The 19,695-nt window shown below is 39.4% G+C and overlaps 1 protein-coding gene across 6 annotated transcripts in view; it reads right to left on the reverse strand.

Annotated features, from left to right (window-relative positions):
* The window catches only part of TET1 (tet methylcytosine dioxygenase 1), a 70,527-nt gene that overhangs the window by 13,008 nt on the left and 37,824 nt on the right, over positions 1 to 19,695 (reverse strand). For 4 of the 6 annotated variants that reach the window (XM_082054264.1, XM_082054265.1, XM_082054263.1 and 1 more), the window contains 6 exons: positions 12,251 to 12,459; positions 11,212 to 11,362; positions 8,890 to 8,979; positions 8,302 to 8,439; positions 6,949 to 7,047; positions 602 to 941 (listed from right to left, as the gene is read on the reverse strand). In XM_082054264.1, coding sequence (XP_081910390.1) covers positions 602 to 941; positions 6,949 to 7,047; positions 8,302 to 8,439; positions 8,890 to 8,979; positions 11,212 to 11,362; positions 12,251 to 12,459 — 1,027 coding nt within the window. The remainder of the gene's footprint in view (positions 1 to 601; positions 942 to 6,948; positions 7,048 to 8,301; positions 8,440 to 8,889; positions 8,980 to 11,211; positions 11,363 to 12,250; positions 12,460 to 19,695) is intronic. The other 2 variants (XM_082054267.1, XM_082054266.1) reach the window with 1 other exon arrangement.

Consider the following 19,695-nt stretch of genomic DNA (forward strand, 5'->3'; position numbering starts at 1 on the left):
TTACACAGTTATTTTATTATTTTTGCATGCTTAAGAAGTAACCTTCTGTGTTCCAAAGCACACGGTACAATTCTTGTTAAAGGCCTGGTTTTTGGATACCGAAGCCATGCCTGTTTATAACTCCAATGTCACACACAGATAGGCAGTTTGTAACTCTATTTCAGTATTCCAGAACAACTTCCCAGTTCTTCTAAATACACATAACTACTATTCCTCCACTCAAATCTACTACATGTATCTGGAATGTGGCTCATTAAATAAATTCAAAATTATAAAATTCATGTCTGTTATTTAGATAAACATTCCTACACCAGTATTTCAAGATGATCCTACTGGCACAATTTATTAGAATAAAGGAACTTGGAAATATTCCACTGGTGCTAACACATCACCACAAACTTATTTTTGGGTGATCACCTGGTTTTTTTTCCTGTGCCAAGAGAGAATATTGACTACAATAACTTGCTCGTTAGGCCCTAAAATGCAGAATATACAACCATGTTATAAAATTGAGCAGTAAGGAGCTTTTCCTTCCCCTCCAAGGGGTAAGAGGCAGCACAGTATCAGAGGAGACGGGCAGAATTTAATAAGCACCACTCACCTAAACAATGCAAAGTGTTGCCAAGATTTTCTGGGGCTTCAGTTTTCAGCTTTACTGGCGTTGGGTATTTTTTATCTATCAATGGCTGCTTTTCAGTTGGGGTCCTCCTCGTGTCTGGTTTCTTTTTCTTCGTAGCTCTGAGAGGCTCCGCTAACATTCGCACTTCTCTGGGAAAAGCTGTGAGCACCTGTATGGCTCCGGCTTTTATCTTGGCTTCCAGTCCCTCTTCTGTGCCAAATTCATCTGTTTGTGAAATTTTGTACAGAGGTAACACATGGAGCTGTTCATCACTTGGGATCACACCCACTCTCCGGTTGTCTTCCTTCGTTAATGTACAGACCTGGCAAGGACACAAACATTTACAAATACAACCACAAACTGAAAATACAAATATTATTTAAATATTTAAGCAGTCATCCCAGACTTCATTGCTTTCTCATATTTGATGGCCTCAATACTAGGGGTCTTTCATGTGGAAATATCAGACAAATGTTTAGGTTGAATTACGATGATGCAGAAAAATCATTGGTACTTGAAGACCAAGGTGCATGTCCTGGCCAGGAAAACAAACTTCGGCTCAACTCACACTATGCACAAATGTCTGCCAACCTTGGTAAATAATCTGAGCTGTAAACATACTGTAGATTCCTAAGCATTCAGAAGGGGAGGTCTTATACATATTTGATGTTCAAATTAATTCTTAAGGACTAAAAAATATGAAAAATGAGAATTTTTATTGAACAAGAAGTTTCTATGACATGGAACTGGTTTCCTTTTTTGTTTTGTCTGGCAAATGAAAAAAAAGCCAAACGGTTACTCATTCTGCTCTGTATTTTCAGCAAATCCCAGCTCTAGCTCCCTCCCTCTCTCTTGATAACCACTTGCTGAAATTGTCACCCCTGCCAGCTCTGAGTGCCCGCTGCAATGAAGCCAGGAGACCTAGCACATGTTTGGTTTATCTCAGGCCACTGACCTCCTTTCTCTTAACTGAATTGTGTTGTGAGGTAGAGGAGCAAAGAGGAGAACACTGGTTAGATCCAGTTTGATAAGGGCGCATCAGAAACGTGGATAAATATCCCAACTTATTGCAACAGTTTTATTAATATAATTTTTCTGAATCACTGCTGAACCTCTGCAGGACTACTAATTATTACTAATTAATGTTAGCCCTTCACTTTACAAGAAGCGCCAAAGCCAGCAGTGTGCTTGCTGTTTTCAGTTGGTGCTTTCCAAGGGATGGTGACAGTTTTACATGTATGAGCAAGTGCACAGTCACATCATTTATAGCTTTATTGAGTATAGCTTCCTAAGAGACTACTGCTTTCCACAGCAACACACATGCGCCGTCACAGCTTAAGCTGCTGTTCCACATGGAGCTACTAACTACACACATACAGGGATCTGAGTGCCATCCAAGGATGAGATGATACTCCCTAAATGGACACATTATCATTCCATCATTGTGTAGGCTGATATGATGCCTGTCACAAACAACGAATCCAATTTCCCAGAATTTTGTCACCACGCCTAACATTCCAGGGGAGAAGAATATTATAATTTAGGGGGGGAAAAACCAAACTTTTTTTTTTTTTTTTTTTAATAGCACAGCTTTCACATAAAGGCATCACACAGTTATTTCCAGAATAATAAAAGTACAGAATCACAAACTAAAAATCCTAAATCAATAAGGTGGTGGTTAGGGCTGTTTAAATAGCTATATGCAAAGCTTGAGAGTTGCAGAGCAGCAAGAGGAAGAAATTTGAGGGGCACAGACAAAGGAGAAGAGCTTTTCAGGTGGCACTTTGAAAGGATCGAGAGAACAGCTCTGAAGAAGGCAAAGTGAAGGGGCCATTAGAAGCTGATGAGTAGCGTTTACTGCTGTGCTTGCTCCATGCGGACTTACCTCCACGGGGCAGCCTTTGGACTACGAGGAAGATTTAGAAAAAACAACAAGTTGTTCCATGAGCAGCAAATGACGCCTGGTTCCCTCCTACAGACTCCTCCGTCCCCACGCTCCCACACCCAACCCCAGCACTCGAACTCAGTCCCTTCCATGCTACCAGACCCTACCATCTCCTCCACGGAGCAGCCAACCTGGACCTTTCTCCCCTGCTCAGCAGTGAAATGTCACCATTTGGAACAAGAGGTTAAAATCTCCAAAGACAATTCAGTTTCTGCAAAGTTCAGTGAAATCTGGTTGAAACTTGCCAGCAGATTCACAGCTGTTCAGGAAGGTGAAAGAGGGGGGAAAAAGAACACAATTCCATATGACTCACTTTCTTAGAAAGCCCAGTACATTCTCCCCTTCTCAATTAAAAACAAAAGGAGTAATTAAATAAGCATGGAGGGGCCTTGCTCCCACTTGTTCTCATCTGAAACTCTGTGATTCTCAGTTGTCCCACCTGTCTGTGTCTGGACCCATGCACCAGTCTGAAAACTCTCCAAATCTTGAAGATTCAATCCACATTCTAGACCCCCATCCGATTTTCAGTTCTAAAGTTTCATGCTTTTCACCAGAAACTTTCACAGAAAACTGATCCTGTGCATTTATTCTTTTCCATAAAGGTGTTTACTCTTAAAAATGTATTAATCATCTTTTGTTTGACTTACAATTAGGCAAAGGTAGATTAGCTCTACATTTCACAATGCTTGGCCCAGGGAGAGCATACAAGCAGACAAAAATCAAAGCTCATCCTGGCTGAAAGAAATCTTTTTTTAAAGCAAAAGTGAGTATTTGTCACTCTCACAAAGCCAACACCCTCTTTACAACATGAAAGCCAAGGAACAGTCTTGAAGAACTAATGAAGATGAGGGCTGCAGTACACTGGCAGAACTATGTTGATAGTATAGTCAAATCCAACACATACAATATATTAGATACTGACTTAAAATACATAAAAATTAAAAATTCATGTATATTAAAAATTATGTTAAAAGCCTGAAAACCTACAGCCTAAATACCATGACAACAAACTGACTGTATGTAAAATTTCAAGGTTGGTGTCCCCCATAACATATTTTAATGTAAAAGGAAGGACACAATTGCAAGTGGATAACTGAGAAGTTAATGTTATGGGGAAACCAGCTACCAGTTAAGGCCCTAGAGATAAACCAGTAATTTACAGCTGAATCTTCCAAAGGAAAAGCATTTGTTTCAAAAGCCACTCTAATATTCAAGCCTGTGCAAAATATTCCATTAAGACACGTAAAGAGAAGCTATCCCTGAGACCTTAAAAGCAACGTTTTCCTCTGGTACTGATACTGTGCTGCAAACTGACCAAAATTAAACCTCAACAGGAGAAAATCATGGACTTGGCTAAATTCCATTTACACCATGAAGCTGCACTACAGACTTTTTCTAGAGAGTGCAGCTAAATCATCCAGGATGCTCAAAAGGCAAAGAAAATGTTGGCCAAGTGGTTTGTTTAGGTTTCCAGCGTGCCTGGTGATCAAAGCCATTACCTATTCTGGGTTTAGTGATGTCATGGTAAATCTTGCGTATTTGTAAAGCTTTTGTTTCCCCCAACTTAAAATGCACCAATGAACTCAATGCAATTCCCTCCATCTGCAGCCACGCAGTTCCCAGCGCATCACTGCTGGACTCTTTGTCCTCTTGAACTTCACACGTAGAAATGATGGAGCTTTTTCCACTGTGTCCGAAGAGCAGATGTTTTAAATCGTGGTTGCAGCGCAGCAGCCGTCAACCAGCCTTTGTAAATGTGAAAGACGGAATCACATTTCCTGCACTTCCCCTCGCAGAAAGAAAGCGGCAGGTGCCAGCAGGGACCCCGAGGTGCTGCTGCACCCCTGCTCACTCACACAAACCACCTTGCTTCTCCCTTACCCCCGAGACAAACCATGTCGTTTTATGGGCCTGTTATAGCCTGAATCAGTGTGCTTAAGCCTGTGAGTCAGAGCAGGAACCCCAAAGGTATTTCCCACATGTGGCAGTGTCAGCGGCAGTGTCTCTGTGCCGCTTGCTCTAACGTGGCCATGGTGCGCACACTGCGGGCTGGGAGCTCGCACGTTACTGCAGCCAACTTCTGATGTTTCTCCATTTTCACAATACAATGAACAGTGAGAAAAATCCTTCCTTTACAGCTCTGTGGGGTTTGTCTTTTCCCCTATAACCAGAACGAGCAATTTAAGCACGCAGTAGTTCTGTGGCTCCCAGAGCAAGCTGCAGGCACAGGCCAGAACTTGGTCTAACCGTTCAGAGACATTTTGTCATTTATTGCAAAGACTGGACATACACATAATGACTTGATGAGCTACAACTACAGAAATACATTAAGTTATTTAAAAAACAGAGGATTACATTTTTTTTAATAAATCAGGAACAGTTTGCTGATGGATTGCTGATTGACACTACTTAGTCCTGCTGCCAATAATAAATTTTATATCGTAGCTGCCCTTGAAGCACAGATTTATCTTTCTCCCCTTCTTCCACAGTGCCCGCTACAGACTCTGTGGCACCAGTGATTACACATAATTGCAGCCACTCTCTCTCCTACCTCAACCCCAGCAAAAAGGGCAACATCCCCCCCAGGATGAAACACCCACATACACGCAGCAGAACTAACAAAGTCTTAATGAACCATTTTGCTCCAGTCACTGTAAAACTCCACATACATGTCAGTGATTTAAACAGATTCACAAGGGTAAGAAGAATGTGACTGTTTGCAGCTAATGCAATAAACAAAAATACTTACATGTCACAGCCTCCATTAATAACCACAAAGCTTTTATCTGTGCGTTGCTCATTTAGGGTCTAGCTTCGTGTCCAAAAGGAACACGGCACCCTAACTCCATAGCTGGAACATGCACAATGGCCCTTTGGAGAATGTTGAAAGATGACAATAGACTCTGAGTAAAAATGGATGGTGTATCTACTGACTTAAAGGTTCTTAAAGTCTCAATTTGTAGGTAGAATTTACTTCTGCTCCTTTCAGGTAAACACATTAGTTTACACCTCTGTAGAACTGCCCGGTATTTTCATTCTACTACAGAGCAAACATGGAATATTCATTTTTATTTTTACTTTTTCTACCAAAAAGCAGCTCTGCTAATTCAGGGCATGATTCTGTGAGCCAGGAAAGATGTTCAGCAAATCAAATCTCCCATGGCAATCCTCCATTTGTGTAAATTCAGGTGTACTATTCTATCCTGTATCTACAAAAGACATTTTCAAGACTTCTTCCCTCCATTGCTAACAAAAATAACAGCCTCATTTATTTTCAGAGGCATGTACAAATAATGCAGCTGATTCTCAAAACATGTATACCCAGAAACAAACAAGAATGCTCTTCTGAAATTCTGGCAGGGACAGAGCAAGGAAATTGTTATTGGCAGCTCATTAGATAGACCATCTTAGAAAGTATTTATTTTTACCTTTTTAGTCTAGAGGAACTTCAAATTTTATACATTTCATGTCAGAATAAGGGGGAAGAAACCTTACTAACACTAATGAGGTACAAGATGACAAGTACACTGTGTACAGTCTGTAAGGTCTGACTACCATTAAAAAAAAAATAAACAAAATACAATAGAAAAATAGTAAAAAAGTTATGGCGGTTTGAGGTCTGTAAGGCAGTGCAAATCATTGCCACATTTTCAGAAAACAATCATCTGTCACCTCAGTTAGATGTATTACTTGCATATAGCACATTTTACAGGCAAAATATGTCATAATTACGTAAATTACTCCTCTGCCGTTAATACCAGTGATCGTCACGTATTTTAAACTAAGCAGGTAGCCAAAGCAGCTTCTGGAACTAGATGAGAAGGCAGGAGGTGACCAGACAGATGCCAGAATCACACGTAGTAATTTATTTTGTGTTCTTACCACCAGTTTTCTTACGTTATTACCAGATTCGGTTATAAACCAAAATTAACAGTCCTAATTTTGATCAAACTGACTGAGACTGAAGAAAGCCCAGATTGTTCTATCACCTGTTTGCAAAACAACATTTTTTGCTTTGGGCTTCCAATCAGTACCGCTGTAACTCTCTCTCTAGACAGATTAACAAGTATTATATATTAAAATAATGATATATCAAATCTAAACACACAGAATATCAGGTATTCAATAGTTATCACTATGAGTGCGCTATCTGATGAAGGTCAGATTCCAAACCATAGTTTTCAGCAGTTAGAATGATTTGATAATGTTCTGCAAGACTTGGGAAATTGGGCAGAACTTGATAGAAAGACAAGGATAAGTTCAGACCTATGCACAGACCTATGCACAGGACACAGTTTCCCATGCTACTTGGATTTGGAATTCCTTGCAGACACACCATATACAATTCACAAAAATAAAGAATCAACACCAGCAAGATAATCACCTGATGTAACTGCAGCTTCAGATTACAGATAAATACATTCGTAGAACTGTTCCTCAACAAGAGGTCTAGTTGTCTCTCCAGCCGTAACAAACGACTTTTCTGGGATCAATATGGCAGAATGAGTAGCAGGCTCAGTTTTCATTTTGTCTTTAAGTTAAAAGGCAATGTAGCACTTAACAAAATGTTAGTATTTTCAAAACACCTAAATTAAATTTCATTTAAAAGTATACCATGTGGTTTGTCATAATGCTAGCCAAACATATCCATCCATTCAGGAGTGGCATTCCTGGTGAACTTCCAGACCTGCTTCCATACTTTAAACTAGCAGACATTTGCCCAACACAAAAGCACAGAACTAAGATTATAAACAATTGTTCCGGTAATTTCATTGATGTCACATAAAAATGTTAAGTGTATGTGCAAATGCAACATTTTATTGAATCACAGCAACATAATTCAATTTTCATTTCCAGTTTTTTTTAAAAGACAGTTTCTAGAGTGTGCAGATATTTTAAGTTTTTCTTCCCCAGATATGTATCCTTTGATAATTATTGTGCGTTACCTCCACTGAGGTACAAGAAGCCATCCTCCCTATTCAGAGCACTGTTGTGCTCTAAATACTAAAAAACCAGATTGTCAGTTTTATTTTATCTTTTCTCATTTGAGATTGTCTGTCTTCAAGACTATGGTGTCAATTTCTAAAAGATCACTTAACTAATTCCCAAATGATGTTCCCACCAGCAATCCAGAAAGATTTTTGGTACAACCACCGCACACAACCCCCCACATCTGTGGGTTTTCTTTTCATATGGAGATATACAAATAATAGTCACCTGACTGCACCGTGATATCATACTCTCTGACTAGTAACTATACTAACATGAAGCCTGGTTAAGTGCACAGAGCAAGAGAAAGTGAATTTGATGAGAACGGAGCCTGGGGGACATAAATTAATAATGAATCCATTTGGTTTAGCTCTTCCTCTACAGAAGTGTCTACAGCTCCTTGGGTAGATAATTATTTGGCTCTGAACATCAAACCTCTACTGTGAACAGCTTATCTTCCCTATGGCCAGTCCTTTCCAAAGGGCTGGGGTGTCTCAAAAGAAGCAAGCAATTTTGTAGAAAGACCACTCCACTTTCTTGATCTGTTCTGTAATGTGATGAACTTACGTCCTCTCTAGACCAGCCATAAAAATATGCAAATAATGTGGGAATTTATAAAGGGCAACATGTGGTTAACTTCATAATACCTTAAAAAACCTCATACAAATGTACCCACTAAATTGAGGAGCATTTTAAAACACACAGCACAACAACAAACAGCGTAAACGGGAAAATGCTGTGTACGTACCACCGTGCTGCCATTGTGCATGTTGTGCGTGTCCTTATGGGCGTGGGCACAGAAGTCGATGCAAGCAGTCACCCCGGAGAAGGGCCGGCCGTCCTTGCAGCCCAGCCGGCAGTCTGGGCCCATGTGCTCGTTCTCCACCTAAAAGTAAAATAAACTACAGGTACTTGGGACTGAAAGCGAGCGACTGGGAACCCCGTGGGCTACCACTGCGCTTGTGATGGAATAAACGCAGCCAGTAAGAATGACTGGAAAGTACGTACTTGCTCTACGAAACATGCAATGCTCACGACTGGATGTCAGCTAGATAATCAGCTCAGCCAGAGGCCAAATGTCTGTATTTGGCTAATAAAGTATTAGCTCTAAGCCTTTAACACATGAGCAGCCCAGGGCACAACTTAAGCATCGGCTGAAATACAAAAGGCGCAATATTTTAAAACCAGACAGTAACCGCTCTAAGTAAGCAAGGGGATTCACCTCATCATGGGCAGAAGCTGCAGACCTGCAGAACACACTTTGGGGTTTCATCTTGTGTTCAAATTGCTGCCTGTTGGGAACAACAGCTACACCCATGGAATGGCACAGACCTACCTGGTTCTGGAAGGCTTCAGGAGCAAGCTTCTTATAAACTGGAGCCACATCAGTAGCTAAAGTTTGCAAATTGTTTTCAAGAAGTTCCTCCTGCAGAAAAAGACAACCAACATTCAGTACTGTAGTTTGCTTTAGAAGCAGCTAATCCAGCTTAGAGATGCCAGACATGTCAGCGAAGCTAAGAAAGTCCACCTCTATATTTTATAGTGGTGACATATTCCCTACTTTGTTTTCCTCCAAGGGCAAGGCTTTGAGAGACAACTGCAGCTTCAGATTTGCATGCAGTGTAGTGGCAACAAATAACAGCTTATTTTGTTTAAAAGACACCCCCAACACTTATCACCATATATTGTAAACACTAATGTATATGAACATATAAGAATATGTTCACATTTTTCAATGTGGTGTTACATTACGAAAAGGTACTGTTATTTTTAATTCATACTACAGCCAGTTTATTAACTGCCAGTAACTACCACAAATTTTTCTGAACTGCACTGAAGATAACACATCCTTAATTATCTATCCTACGTACTATTCTTACCCAGGGATATTACACCCTTAACCTCATCTTACTCCATCCTGTGCCTCAAATGATCCAAATCTTTCTAGACTTCCAACTATCATCTTAATTTGCTCTACCTCCTAGCTTTATGTCATCTGCAAAATCATCAATATCGAATATTTAGCTAAAATAAGGATCTGCTAGAAAAATAAATGACAAAACCAAAGAGAAAAATTATTTACCAGTAATTTCAGTTCTTTGAGACACCCTGACAACCTGCCTGTCACCCGGAGTCTGAGGTTTTGCACAGCAGTATCCTGAGGGTGCTGGTGCTTCCCCCGTAGGCACAGCCAGTTAGGGAGCACCCACCTGCTCCAACCCTCAGCCTCTCTCAGCTGCTGAACCCAAAGAGCTTTTAAAATAACTGACCACATTCTGATCAAAAACGGATCTATCTGAGCTGTCTTGCAAGAGCTCTGGCACAGCCTGATATTTCATTAGACAGTACACAGGAAAAGTGTCACCTTTGTTGGTTCCTGAGCTAATGCTATTAAAAACATTAGAAACCTACAGAGAAAACGTGTACAGAATGCTCTGTGTACAGCATTACGCACAGGGAGAATGTAAAAACACAGGATCATGGAGAATGGAAAAGGATAAAGGAGAAGAGGATTCCTAAAATGAAGGAACGCCCAATAAACACATTTTATATAAACTGAAAATTTATTAACCAAACTCCTTCTTGAGACATTTGAGGCAAGCAGAGCTGTTTTCAGCTGTTCTGCCGTAGTTGTACACTCAGCAAGACGGGCTGTGTGCCCCGCTCTGCTGAGGCAGCAGTCCCCACTTCAAGCCCTAAAGAAGTTTATGAACATACACACTGTGAGTGGACAGCACAACTATGAGGACATTAAGGGGTTTGCATTCATGCATATAAGCATAAAAGATGCTTCATCAACTATTTCAGGAAAAAAATTGGGACTTGGGAGGAATATTTAGCTCCAGTGAATCAAGTGACACATCCCTCTTCCAAGAAACAAGTGTTTCTCATAGGCACTTTCGAGTTACCCTGAGGATTATATGTTCATCAGGCAGCAGTTACCAGTTTACAACACCTTCATTCCTTCTTCATGAAAACATTTCCAGCATTAAAAAAAAATTGGATTTTGTGTGTTTTGTTTTTAGAGGTTTATTACTTCACATAATCCATTCACTGTATTTCCTGTGCTATCTCAGCTTCACATCACCACTAACACTCTACAAGCAGCAATTACAGTATCGTTTCACTGCATCCAATTTTAGTGTACTAATTCCTTCAAGCACTCTCAATGGCAAAACCGTGTTGATTGTAGCGCTTCCTATTTTGGTTAATAAAGTTGTGTTTGAGTTATAATGATTTAAAATTCACAGTCCAAAACTGCAATTACTTTTGCAACAACCTAATACAGAATTCCTATGACAAGGCAAAAGGACTGAATCTCTGAGGTGCACGCTTGGTGCTTAAAAAAACCTTTAGCTGTATTTTACATAATTACAAAAAATCAGCATTTCACACAGAGTTACACGGTAAAGCTAAATATGCATACAGAAAAGCATTTAAGGATAATTTTAGGGTATGTAAATATATAGTAAACAACACTGAGTTCTCATACAGTGGAAAAATTGTAACCACTACACTTACAAAACATTTAGTTGGGTGCCTGTGTGATAAGGTATGCATACAATGATGAGAGAGAAGAGGTGAATATCCATAGATTCCATTTCTAGTTCTGAAAAAATCATCAGAATAAGAATTTAGAGGAAAAAAAATATCTTACTTGCTTAGGGTCATCCGTGAGAAGCCTAAATTTCCTGGGGTTTTTGCTTCTGGCAAATTTACAGCCATTGAAATACATACTCCACGAACAGCCAAATGAGAATGATGCTCCACAAGTTTCTGGATCAAGTCCTTGACATGCACAAGTACGACTATGAACGGAAATAAAGACACGTCAAGCCAGCCAACAATGCAGCTTTTTTTTTTTTTTTAGGTCAATGCTATTTGCTATTTCTTTTATAATACATAGCATAACAGAGGAATTTATAAAATATACAGTTTGACCATATTCATGTGTAGAGGACTTTTTTCCCCTCATAAAGGCAGTCTGAACTCTCCAAAGTCCCACCTCTGGGAAATACATGACTCTCAGAGCTACATAAATATACCTCGGCTACTCTGACTTCTGACTTGGATAAAATTTTTGTTCAAGAAAATACCACTGCTATTGATGGTTATCCCTAAATCTAATAATTATTTTGTTATATGTGGCAGGACCACTAGCTGCAAATTGATCTGACTTTCCAAGTGGAACAACTTACTCAGTAAAGAGCACAAGCAATAGATTCAGGTCACTGTACAGCAATTGTGGCCTATTAAATGTGGGCTATGCAAAAATCAGCACAAAGGCAGCACTGCTGCAGAGCCTCAGTTGCAATCTATCATCTAGCTGATCCAATTCCTCTCAGAGGCATAGAGAGGATGATCCTAATTTTGAGCATGCAATCTCTCATTCATTTAGAAAAGTCACATTATCACCTACCCAGGAGCAATTTTGCACAGCCACATGTGCAAAGGGCACACTGACTGTCTTTGAGGAGCGTGCGCAAAGCCAGGAGAGAAGTTCATTGCTACCCCAGCACTGCTCTCTAGGAAAAGCCAGGAGCTACATTTTATACTGAAATGACACCTAGTGGTTTGTAGTTTTAAATGAGCTTTCTTCCATTTACTGTGTTGTCCAAGCTATTGAATTCTCAAGTTATTTCTTGCAGAACATTCAAAAAGCAACACAACGATCACGTACTATTGAAGTAACTTACTCTTCATTTAATGCACACCTACGGCTGGTGGGACAGCCGTATTTTCGGAGACTCTGCGTCAGTTCTTTGTACAGCGTGTCAGCCAGAAGATGAGGGATCCCTTCCCAGGCCAGGATGAGAATCACAATGACAGCAGTTTGACAGTGGTGTCCTGCACGCTGACGTACCAAGCACAGCAACTTCTCCTCATCGCTACTTCTTCGTATCACCTGGAAGAATAATGTTGTTTATTCTTAAAAAAGCGCAGGAAACACGTAACGTGTTACTTTTCTCCGGGATACAAAAGGCCTGGAGAAATACGCAATGCTGCTGCCCAGAGAGTGTCCATCAGCAAGCAAGACAGGAACAGCATCATGCTCATCTGTGGTGTTGAACACAATTTTGTGTTGCCTTGTTACCTGTAGAAGAAACAGCAGTACATTTTTACAGGAGGAGGAATATTCTAGGTGTTCTACACAAACAATAAAAAAGATATGGATGAACAGGAAAATAACTACTAGGAGGAAATAATCCTGAGATAACAGATTGACTGCAAACCTAACAGTTACCTTAAAAGTCATACTGAAAACATACTGCCAGAAAACAGAACGTAGGTACATAAAAGCACATTGCAAAAGCACATGTATACCTGGGTTAGGATGGTTACCAGAGTTTCGCGTCATACAATGGTCCCCACCTCACTAAGTACAATTAGAAGAAAGTTATGAAAATAAACGATGTTCCTTAGTGAAGGAAGCAATGATATTCTTCAGAACACATCCCTAGACAACGTACATTAAAGTCCTTCACAGAGCGCTGAAGTTTTTTATTAAACTGTATGATATAGAAAGCAATCTTTGTCAACCTTATCCATAAAACACTAAGACTAACACAGTGCAATATACCACTGAAGTAAAGAAAAAAAAAAGAAAATAATCTAGACAGTTCTACTCCCTTTTTTTTTTTTTTTTCCACAATCTGAAATGGAGTTGCATTGTAAGACAACCAAAAAAATGATTAAAGCTAGGTACTAAACTTGTGGTTATCTAAGTAATTAGTACAATCCAGAAATACGACTACAAGCTGTGTACCACTTATGAAGATTTTCCCTGATGTGCTTACAGATTTCTTACTGGTTTTCTATGTAACAGATCTAGTAAGGCTTTAGTTGACCAATCTTTTATTGAATTATTCTTTAGCTGTCTCCAGTTTATTTATTTCTATTCCAGTTTCTGAAGCTTGAAATTACTGGGGATGGTTCCAAGATCTCTTCACCCGTAAAACATTCCCAAACCACACAGTATTTTAATCAATTGTCCCCCTATTTCCTTTATGGAAACATCACACTAAATTCATACAAGAAACATCACACTAAATTCATACAAGAGCAACACCGTCTTAACCATGTCAACAGTAAGAGTAGCATATATAAAATCACAGCCTACAGTTGAGTTCACTTTATTATTTTCTTTTCAGTGTGCATTTGACACAGTGTCCTCCCCAGTAAGGCAAATGGAATTACTATACTGCCACAGCCACCGAGAAGATCGTAATAATGCAAATTAGTAATCAATTCTTAGTGCAATAATTTAAAATGTGTATTTGTTTGCTACTGGAAGTCTGCAAACATAAACAATAAGTACACTGGGAATTAACTATGAAACACTTAGATGCCAAATATTAAGTTAAATATGTAACAAATAGAGCAAGTGCCTGAATGGTTCCTCAGAATGTGAACAATGCACAGAACAACTGGCAAATATTATGCCAAAAGTTATTTTGGTCCCTAATGCATTTAAAAAGAAGAAGAAATTAAACATTTGTTAAGTGGTGGAAATTTAAAGCCAGGCTTTTAAATTGGGAATATAAAAACTTTTCCCCTGCAATTACTTTTCCATGCAAAATAACCATGACTTCTCAGTGACTCACATAGAAAAATAATACAATCAACAAAACAGACTTGGAATAAGTTTCTACAGTATTATGTAACTCTTAAATGTCATATTTTAAATAATAAATGTCTTTTTGTAGGTGTGTAGGGCCAGATTATCCCTGAACTCATTTTAGCAAGCACTGGCTGCCATCAGTACTGAGAATCCATCAAAAGATTCCCACATTAACAACAAATAATCTGTTCCAGCTGCAACACAGCACTTCTGGGAAGCGACAGCCTGACAAACTCCCTCACGATGATGTTTGACCACTACCCTCCAGCCTTGCTCTGCACTCACAGTAACTGGGCATGAAGTGACATGCTGTCCAACTCTCACCTCTTTGCTAAGAGAACCCTGTCTGGCACAAAAGGAAAAACTGAAATGGGACACACCTCCTTCCAAATAGCTTTCTGATGCACATACATATTTGGACACACAAAACCCCAAATACCATCCTCGTAGGTTGCTGATTTGGGCAGGATGTTCATTTAATCTGATCATTTTAAAAACCAAGTTTTGTACATCCCTCCTGTGCTGTAGTTGGGCACCCACCACTACCACTTTCTGTCCCACATCTGTTCTACATTACTATGGCTATCCACGGGTCCTTCTTATGTGCACATCTAAAGGAAGACAGCAATTCAAGTAATTTATTTTATAAGCTAGCCCAGATATTCTCAAATGGCAGAATCTGAGAACATAAGCAAGTAGTCAAGGTGAGCCACAGCCAGCACAGAAATGCAATCAACAAGAGCTACTATGGCAACAGACCACAGAGAACCTGTTTCTGCTAAGAATTAAAGCATTAACACAAGAACAGGATGAGGTCAGAGGAGTGGGCTGTCCAGCCTTGTGCTCATCCTGATGGTGACTGACAGCAGGCGCCTATGGATTGCACAAAGGCACTCGGATGCAGAGACGCTTCTCAACAACCACCACGCACCCTCCAGCGCCTGGCGGTAGCCAGGAGACATGCTCTGCCCCAGCTCTGGGAGGATTTGCCTTCTGTGTGTTTGTCCACTCCTCAATCTATGCAGCATTTTACCACCCACTACATTCCTGGGCAAAGCTTAATTACAGACTAGGTGAAAGAAAAAACATTACCTTTTCTTTGCACTGAGCTCATGTTCTCTCACAGCTGCATAATTACGTTTGATGGGGTTTCTTATTGCTCCTCAGTAAGTTTTTATTGCTCACCAGTGTCCTTTGCTGTTTTCATCACTACTGAACACTGAAGCTGATGTCCCATGGACTATTATCCCAAGAAGTAACACTCAACCTAGCATCACCACCATGAATATGGAACAACAACACTCCACTTTTTGTGTAACTTCATATTTATCAAGTGACTTTTATCTATCATTTTGGCAGCCATTTGTTCTGGATCACAAGGCCTTCCTGCTCTTCACAGTATCTATCCCTCCTCTTCGTTACCCTGAACAACTCTGCATCATCAGCAGTTTGTCACCTCAGTGTCTCCCACTTGTTTCAAATAATTTCTGAATTTACTGATCATCAGTAAAGTTATGCTGTCAATAAAACCTGCTTCAGCTGTCCAAATGCTTGAGTTCTACTTAGTTCAATTATTTCTTTTAGATTGTTGAAGCAACTGTTTCAACCCTTGGAAGGAGCTCTAGAACAAGGAATAAGTACACTGTGAATAAAAATTACGTTGTCCTTAAACATAAGCCAGTCTATCTAAATTAGCACGTACATGACTTATGTAAGCAGCTAAGAGCCAGACAGCAGAAGCTCCACATACCAGATGTTGAATTACCACATGAATAAGAAATTACTTTCCCATTTAGGATCACTAGAACAGTTGTGTTAACTCTAACGTGATATAAACCAGACACCACTAGCAAATAGTAAAAAATTGTGAGTTAAATACACTGCTATAAATTACTGGATTAAAAAAAAAAAAAAAAAAAGAACCAACAAAAAGGTCCTTTTTAGGTTTATTTCATCCCCATGTAGTTCCACTGCAATACTCCCTCCAGCCCTTTCTGAATTTCTTCAGTAACACAGCTATATCTCCTTTGCAGGATATTAGTAGCTGATTTTCAAGTGAGAACGTGATTTCATTGTTCACTATAGTTTCCTGAAATAGCCAACTCATTTAGAAAAGTCTGGCTCCAAATCTTCTAATCTGCAGATTTGGCCACCATGTGAAATCCACGTATGGAATTCTCTCTACACAGGACAAGATTCTCTGCTAAGCTACAATTAAATAAAAATCTACAGCAGTACAAAGTGAGAGCTCGGTGCTGTTAAAACCTGCTGCTGTTGTAGCAGGTGATGCTGTGTAACAGGAAGCAGGAGAATGTTCTTGTTTGCTACACAAATGAGTCTGCCCTGCTTTTTCCTAATTCACCCCTACACACATTAAACCATATTAAACTCTTTTCTTACTGGACAATGTTATACCCTTCTATTCTCAGCATGTCTAAGAGGTATTAAAATGGAAATAAGTTCCACTTCCCTGAATTCTCTCTTCTCAAGCATTACCAGACGACAGCAAAAGAGTTAGCACGGAACAGTTATCACAATACTATGAAGTTACTCAGATATTTTACAGGAATATCATTGAAGTGTGACATCTGCAAACACCTTTTTTCAAGTTGCTACCAGAAGCAGTATTATACTGTTTACAAATGAGCTGACTGCAGTATATATAGGTTAAGTGATTCTTCTATAATCATACAACCAATTCTGCTGAAGTGAGGGCAAAATTAAGGTCTCAAGTCCCAGCACCCTCTTACCCTTCTTATTCTCTCAAACTCCCCCTTCTGTTGTATCGCAGGCAATGGTAAACTGCACTTTGTATGACATGGGTGACAATAAGAATCTACTGTTTGTCCAGAAATCCCATTTTTGTTAATCAAAGTAGTGATAATAGCAACTTATATGTTTGCTCTTTTATAATACTCAACTTTGTTTACCTTAACATAGCTTTTTGTTTCATGTTTACTCTATTAAAATTATTTGTGTAGTACTTCATATTAAACAATATTAAACCACTTTTATTCACTTCAGAAACCATGTAAAAGTTTCTAATAATTTTGAATCTCAAAGCAATGCAGCACTTTAAAAAGAATGGCTTTACTTTAGATAATGTTACAAACAAATTTTTTGTCCAAAATACACTTCTTTAACTCTGTACTTAGCAGGTATGCCTCCTAGCAAACAGTGAAAATAGTGCCTGCACAGCTATAGTACCTGTCAAACACACTAGTTTAACATATTACAACATCATGGCAAGAAAGTGATACTCTAATATAATGTTGTCCAAAAAGGTGGACAAAAACCCCAACAATCACCTCTCCACATGCCAAAATTCATTTCCTCCCAGACTTCTCCTATAGAGAACATAATTTAATCATAAAGACTGTTTAATAAATGAAATCAAAGCCTGAAGTACAGTAAGCTATTTAAAGCAGAATGGAGCTGCACATTCTACTTAAACATGTAGCCGTGGGACAAGTCAGTCTGGGAGAATTTACTTCAAAGTCCTTTCCAAATACAGTTCAAAAATTGCCCATTCTATCATGTTCCAAACAGCACGAGAGCTCTTGGTGCCGCACCAGAGTTCCTGTCCAGCGGATACAGAAAATCAGCACCGAAGAGTCCGCTTGGGGGTGCCCGACTCCTGCTCAAGGGGTCCTGACATCCCAGATGATTCATAACCATCATCCACAAAGCACCTTGCCCATTTGTCAGTTTGTTTTAATAAATTAAACATCTCTTCTAACATCAACAATAACTTATATGTAGAGTGCCCAGAAGCTGCAGTAACAGCTCAGTTTCCTTGTTTTTTCAATTCTCATTTTCAATCACTTTCTCGACTCAAGCTGAACTAGCAAACCGAAAAAAATAATCTCTGCATCTGCTGAAGAATCTGTTGTTATTAAGGCTCATTCAGCACTCAACAAATTGTAGTCTCTGGCATTTAGCTACACATTTGTATCAGTTCAATTACCTACAGAATCTTGGTTATGACAGTGTGTTATCTAAGCATTACTTTTAAAAAACTGATTAGTTTCAGTGGCTAATATTAGATTCAGGTCTCTACAGGACTGTAATTTCAAATTTAACTATATTTTTTAAGTGTTTGCAACTGGGTTTTTTATGCATTTTTAATCCATCCATATTTTTAATTATTTATATATGCTACTAGCACACAACCAACACTACAGGAAACATAATAAAGATATGTCAAGTTTTAAATATAAAACCCCAAAAGGACAGACAGTACAGAAGCAAAATAAACTACTTGCAAAGGGCATAAAAGCCCCATAATACTGTCTTTTCAAACAAATTAAGGCCACCAGCAGGCTAACAGAATCTGAAGGGTGTGATTGTCTTGATTTACAATACGTTAATACCAGAGGGCTTGAAGGTTACCAAGAGGATAACACTTTGTAAAAAGACCTTAGAAAAAAATATGTTGATTCAGTGATCACATTAGCCTGGTATCTGAGTGATCACACAGGAAAACGGGATGCACAGGGAGAAATCACATAAACTCTTCCGAAGTGAAGTCATAGCTCAGTCACACTGCAGGTCTTTCTAGATCTCCAAAAGCCATCCACTAAGGTCCCTTAGTGAAGGCTCTTAAAAAAAATCCCTAACATCTCTTGGGACAAATGAAAAGACAACACATGAAAAGACACAAAACAAAAGCTGGTGTCTCTTTGATGGGAGCTCTGTACAACTGTGTTGAAGCTTGTGCTCTTCAGCATGTTTGTTAAGGGTAAATAAAACATTTGTTGATGACACTAAGAGTAAATAAAACGTTTGTTGATGATACTAAGCAATGCAGAGTAGTGAAGACAAGTACAATCTGCAAACAAAAGGAGGAGTTCACACTGCTGAGCAGGCAGTCAAATGGCAGATAAAATTCACTGTAGATGTGCATCTTTAATGCACATGCTGAAAACAACTCTATTTTTAGAGATGGCCTCGGAGCTGGCCATTACCATGCAGGAATGAGAATCTGGCACAGTGATAGAAAGTGCTATGAAAATGCCAAATCACTGCTCTACAATGGGGAAAAAGCAAAAAATAACTGCTAGGAATTACTGGAAATAAAGCACAAAGCTGAAAACATCATACCAGCATTTCAACTCCTAGCATAAGAGAACAAGAAGGAAAAGAAGAAATAGAGATGGCCAGATTCATGAAAGGCAACTAACTGAACACAAATATGCTACTTCCAAGCTCAGGAAGCCACAGAGCTGTGAATTACTGGAAACTAAGCGAGTCTTCTGGGAGGCAACAGCCCTGGCTCTTACACCTTCTGCTGTTGCTCAGCGCTGGAGACAGGACCTCGGCCAGAAGGACCTCCGCCCAGACCTGGCTGGCTTTATCACTTCTTATCTCGTCTGTATTTGGAGCTGGAGCCTTAAAAATTACATTGCAACTGAAGACAACAGATAGCAAAGGCAACTTAGTTGATCCAAGCCAACATCCACTGAAACCAGGAGAAGGAACCCAAAGGAAATGGGTTTAATCCAGAAAACGTTAAGACCC

This window comes from Streptopelia decaocto (genome assembly GCF_964273445.1).
Source record: "Streptopelia decaocto genome assembly, chromosome: 5".
Lineage (NCBI taxonomy): Eukaryota > Metazoa > Chordata > Aves > Columbiformes > Columbidae > Streptopelia > Streptopelia decaocto.